The sequence below is a fragment of the Phocoena phocoena genome, chromosome 18, assembly GCF_963924675.1.
Source record: "Phocoena phocoena chromosome 18, mPhoPho1.1, whole genome shotgun sequence".
NCBI classification, from domain to species: Eukaryota; Metazoa; Chordata; class Mammalia; order Artiodactyla; family Phocoenidae; genus Phocoena; species Phocoena phocoena.
This window is the reverse complement of record NC_089236.1, coordinates 23,835,236-23,840,855: the sequence shown is the minus strand read 5'-3', so window position 1 is coordinate 23,840,855 and position 5,620 is coordinate 23,835,236. Positions and strand designations below refer to the sequence as shown.

The following is a 5,620-nucleotide window of genomic DNA, read 5'->3' as shown; positions in this document are numbered from 1 at the left end:
TTTGCGGTATGAGGGCCTCTCACTGTTGTGGCCTCTCCCGTTGTGGAGCACAGGCTCCGGACGCGCAGGCTCAGCGGCCATGGCTCACGGGCCCAGCCGCTCCGCGGCATGTGGGATCTTCCCGGACCGGGTCTTCCCGGACCGGGGCACGAACCCGTGTCCCCTGCATCGGCAGGCGGACTCTCAACCACTGCGCCACCAGGGAAGCCCTGGAAGATCTTATTTCCTCTTCAATTTTTAAATTTTTCCAAATTTTCAAAAATGACATATATTACTTTTAGAATCAGATGAAGCAATAATTATTCTTTAAAATTATCAAGAAATAACTGTTATGACCTGGTGTGGTTCTACAACCCACCTGTTTCAAAGGCAGAGTGAAGCAGAAAGACAAAGGGCTCTGAATTATTCCTTTGATAAGTAAAGGGTGAGAATTGGGAAAAGTGGAGAACTAAGAAGTCTGGTGAGGTCTAATTCCATGGAAACATTTGAGAAAATGTCTTATCCCTTGAAATAAATAATATTTATCTATTTGTTTATTTATTTACTTATTTGCCTGCTTACTTAGGTACATCCCCAAAATTGGTTGAACAAAATGAAATTTTATGTTATGCTTTGTTGTTCCTTGGAGGTACAGGATGAAGATGGGAGGAAAACAGAAAAGACAACAAAAGCTATGGAATGTTCCACAGATTCCTTGCATTCGAGTCCCTCACTCTGTCTCTGATACTTCACTGCTGAAGGTACAAGCATATTATTCACAGATGGAGGGACCTTTTCTGTCTCTTCTTCAAGGGTTGAGGACTTCTTGGCTCTTTGTTTACCCGCATTAGGGAAAACACTGGGCCCAACAGAGGCCCTCGGTGCATGTCGACCAGGTGTGTGAGAGAATGAATGAGCACTTGGATGATCTAATTCTACACCCATCCCACGTCAGGAGCTCTTCCTTCTCTTCAAGGAAGGCTAAGCAACAGCGTAAGAATATTAAAAATGTTATCTGTTACTACTCATTTAGGAAGTTGAGAGTTCTACTAAGGAAGAGAACTAGGCATTTCTTTTCCCTTGTAAAATAAAACCATAAATTTTAAAGCTTTATCTTACATAATGGAAACTCCCATTGCACTTTGGAGCTTTGCTCTTGAAATGGCTTGCAATTTTCCTGTTATATTGTTCTCAATCATTTGAAAAGTCTTACTTAGGGATCTATTCTCTTCTTCAAATATATTATCTTTTTTTTTTTTTTTTTTTTTTTTTGCGGTACACGGGCCTTTCACTGCTGTGGCCTCTCCCGTTGCGGAGCATAGGCTCCGGACACACAGGCTCAGTGGCCATGGCTTACGGGCCCAGCCACTCCGCGGCATGTGGGATCTTCCCAGACCGGGGCACGAACCTGTGTCCCCTGCATTGGCAGGTGGACTCTCAACCACTGCGCCACCAGGGAAGCCCAAATATATTATCTTTTAAAACATCTAATTCAGAAACTGTAAAGCTGAAATGATGTCTCAAAGTGTGAAGTACTTGGCTCAGCTACTTTCCCTCTGAACATATTTTTAATATCAAGTTTAAGGTCTCTAGACACCAAAAAAATCTGACTCACAGATGTCAACTTCACACAAAATTTCTAGCAGGTAAAATTCACTTAGCTTATATATATTTACCTTAAGTTTAGTTTGTATTACATGGTTATCAACTAGTTTTGAAATTCTGTCATTGTTTTGAATCTTTTAGCCTAAGGGGAACTTATTTTATCTTGATTTTTCTAAAATGTTGATGCCACTACCTCTGTTTCCCCATCTCAATACAGTGAGCACTTATGGTATATCAGGTATATAAAAGTAATTGTAGTCCAGCCCTTCTTGTTCCTCCCTAGCACTACATGGTAGCTTCCCAAATCGTCTCCCTACCAGTGGTTTGTCTTCCCTTGAGGCCATTGCCCACAGCAGGGTCAGAGCGATCTTTGTAAAATGCAGATCTGGTCAGCTTAAAGAATGGCACTTGGGGCTGAGTAATTCTTGGTTTCAGGACACTGGGAGGCTGTCCCATGCTCCGTAGTCTATTCAGCAGCCTCCCTGGCCTCTCCCCAACTGAATGCCAGTGGCATCCATCCTCCCTCCCACCATTTGTGACAACCAAAAATTTCTCCAGACATTGCCAAACGTCCCTTCAGGGTCAAAATCACTCGTGTTGATAACCACTGCTTTAAATAAAGACCAATGTTCCTCATATAAAAGGAAATCTTTAAACCCTTAGTATAGCAGAAAAGGCTTCCATGATCTTCCCCTGCCTTACTTACTCTAGGGGCTTTTCCAGCTCAGAATCTATATGCTGATTAAAGTTTAAAAAATGCCAAAAGTCTAGTTCCCAATATATTCAGATATTTTGTGTCCCATAAGAAAATCTGTACCACTTTCTCCCTCTAATCAGCCTTTCTTTTCCTTCTGGTCCAGTGGTCCCCAAATTTTACTGTGCGTGTATCAAAAGCACCTGGAGGGCACCAGAGGGCTGGGCCCCACCCCCAAGAATTTCTGATTCTGTAGGTCTGGGGTGAAACCTGAGAATCTGCATTTCTAAAAGATTTCTAGGTGATGCTGATGCCCTTTGAGAACCAGTATTCTAGTCCCTTTAGGGAATCCCTCCTTACCTGGAAGACTCAGATGTGTTGGTCATCTCTTTCAGGAAGCTTCCTTGACTGCTAACACAGAGCTTGTTTTCCTTCTCTGTTTTCATAGCACCTTTTCACTAATGACCTTGCACCCTTATCACATTACCCATCTACTTATCTACCTAGCTCTCTCCCCCACTCACTGAGAACTCTCAGTGGAAAGTTCTCTTTTACCCTCCAGAGCCTGGCACACTTCAGGCCCTGTGTAGATTCTCATAGCCTACCTTCCTCAACAAGGATTATAATAGATCAGTACAGTTATCAGATATTGAAAATCCTTGGATCTCCCTCAGCCCAATACTTTGACCTACTTACCTAGAATCTTTTTTTAATTCATTTTCACCACTACACATGTCAGTGGAAGACTGTTTAAGTAAACTAAGGGAGGTGAGAGAGACAGAGAGAGAGAAGCATCTTATTTCTGTGGAAGTCAGCTTTGAATACATCCCACTCTAATCCTATCAAATTCCACCGACTCATCAAAATCAACTGCTCTCCTCTGACAGGACCTAACCCAAGGGCAGCAGCGCTACTTTTACAGCAGCATGAGGATTTACAATCCCAGGGCCCAGTGGGTGGCCCTGCAGACCTGCTATGTTCACGGCCTTCAGCAACAGCAGCTGCTTGGTGAGTTTAACTACCTGACTTGAACCAGGCATCTCAGGAAGGGACTCGTATGTTGCAGCTGGCAGTCAAGTTTCCAGGTAAATAGTTCAAGTAGAATGACCTCTGTCAGCCTGATATTTCATCAGCATGGTTGGCAGGTCAATTTAAAAATGATTATCTCTGACAATAAAAAGCAAGGTTTTATGGGGAAATTAAGAGGACTTAAAGAAACTGGAGTATGGTTTGTTATAAAATGTCAACAACTCTCTGAGATTTGCAAGAACTTGATCTAGTAGAACTGGCAATGGGCTTAGGCAGATGGCCCGGGCTCAAACCACAGCTCAGCCCATTGCTGGTTATGCAGATTCAAAGGCTTGTTTGACTCACAGCAATAATATTTATATTTATTATTTACCATGTTTCCAACATTATGCTACGAACCCTACATAGAATATTTCATTTTCTCCCCCACTTTACTGTTGTGGGAAACTGCAGCTCAGACAGGTTATGTGACTTGAAGAAGATCATACAGATAGTAAATGTCAGTTAGGACCATCACCCCCAAAGACCATGCACCTTCACCCCATACTCTACCATCTCTCTTCTTCCACCAACCTCATGGGATTTTATGAACCACAAATGAAAGAATGGTTGTGAAAAACTTTCACAGACCATAAGCAACAACCTACAGAAAGGTGTAGTTATTATTCAATCTCTTTTCTTCCAGGAGATGTTTTCAGTCTCCGGTTCCCCCTTATTACACTCTTCTAACTCCAACAGGTCCTTTCTTCTGTAAACACTCACTTGGCATTAGCACATCAACCTTATTAGTATTGTTCCTGTATTTGCACAAAAGGAAAACATGGTTTTTGCAAATGATTTAATATCAAGAACAATAACAACAATAGCTACCTTTTATTAGGGCTTCCTACGTGCCAGGCATAGTTCAAAGTGCTCTACATGTATTGTCTTATTTAAAACTCAAACACCTCTACATGGTGCCTTTATAACTCACATTTTACAGAAATGGAAATTGAGACATGAGTAAGTTAAATAACTTGACCAGGGTCGTGCAACTAGTAAGTGGCAGAGCCAGGGTTTAGCCTGGTCCCCATGCTTGAACTGAAGGGTTACACAGGCATCATCTGGTAGCTTTGTTTTAGAGTAAAATTGCATAGAGGCCAATGAAACCGTAAACAGAGATATGCAACATTTAGAGCACGTAAAACCCACCTGTCTATGTTATTAAAATACAGACTTCCAGGCCTAACTCTCTGTTTCTGACTCAGAAGTTCTTTGGAATAGAGTCAGAAATCTGCATTCTTAAAAAGCATTATTAATGTGGCCTCAGCCAAATGATTCTGTAGTGCGTGGTCTGCAGACTACACTTTAAAAACAGAGACAGATTGAATATATCTGTTTCTATTTGAAGAAAGTTTTGATATTGAAGATAAGCAATTCATGTGAAGATTCCACATGGCTCAAGTCCCTCTCCAAATAATTTGTTGTGTTAATCAATGACTATTTATTAACTTATTAAATGAGAAATGCAATAGAAGAAAAATATACTTCATATCCTGAAAAAGTATACAATCTGAGTGTGCTAAACAGAATTGTTTCTACCCTACAAAGTAGAAGGAATTTTGTGCAGATGTGGATATTTGCAGAATTGTTTGTTTTGTAGAACTGTTGACTTTGAGGTTTATCTCATTTCTTCCCTCCAGGCTATATTACTCAACAGGAGGCCTTGGCTTGTGGTGCCTTACTTAGAGATTCAACCAAAAGAGCCTCAGCCAAGGCAGGCTGTCATAGAACCATCTCCCAGAGAGCCTCAGGCAGGACAAGAACACAGCCCTCAGCACTACCTGTGTTTGTGGTTCCACTCAGGGCCCAAAGCACAGGGCTCCGATCCCTCAGGACCAAGGCTTTGCACAAGCTCTGAACAGGTGGTTCACCCATATACCCCTGGCATCTAGTGAGTATTTAGTGCATATTTGTTGAATAGGAATGAATAAAAGAATAACATCTAATACAAACACCATACCTAGAAATAATCTCTCCAATTCACATACATTTTACTAGCAAGAACAAGTTGAGTGGCTTAAGAGCAATGGGAGCTAAGAGTCAGCAAGCCTCTCATTCTATATAGAATCTGTAGAGTAAAATGACTTTTGAAGCTTTCAAAGTAAAAGCTTCCTTTGAATTAGAACATCCCAGAGAAATCCCAAGAACAGTGGAAGGGGACAAGTGACCAGAGGATTCAGGTCCTCTGTCACTGGGTGAACATATTTTGCAAGCCCCCTACTGTGCATATTGAAAATACACAAACCAACACAGACGGGACACTGGGCACAC

At 41.7% G+C, this 5,620-nt stretch overlaps 1 protein-coding gene across 1 annotated transcript; it reads left to right on the top strand.

The window, feature by feature from the left end:
* The first annotated feature begins 635 nt into the window (after positions 1 to 635).
* Positions 636 to 5,207, top strand: FAM216B (family with sequence similarity 216 member B). The gene is made up of 3 exons (XM_065896302.1): positions 636 to 740; positions 3,166 to 3,286; positions 4,990 to 5,207. Exons 1-3 carry the CDS (start codon positions 636 to 638, stop codon positions 5,205 to 5,207), a joined length of 444 nt encoding a protein of 147 aa, XP_065752374.1.
* The last annotated feature ends 413 nt before the right edge of the window (positions 5,208 to 5,620 follow it).

Coding starts and splice junctions, on each gene's coding strand:
- FAM216B (XM_065896302.1), top strand. CDS start 636: ATGAAGATGGGAGGAAAACAGAAAAGACAACAAAAGCTATGGAATGTT. Junction 741..3,165: donor CTGATACTTCACTGCTGAAG/GTACAAGCATAT, acceptor CTCCTCTGACAG/GACCTAACCCAAGGGCAGCA. Junction 3,287..4,989: donor TCAGCAACAGCAGCTGCTTG/GTGAGTTTAACT, acceptor TCTTCCCTCCAG/GCTATATTACTCAACAGGAG.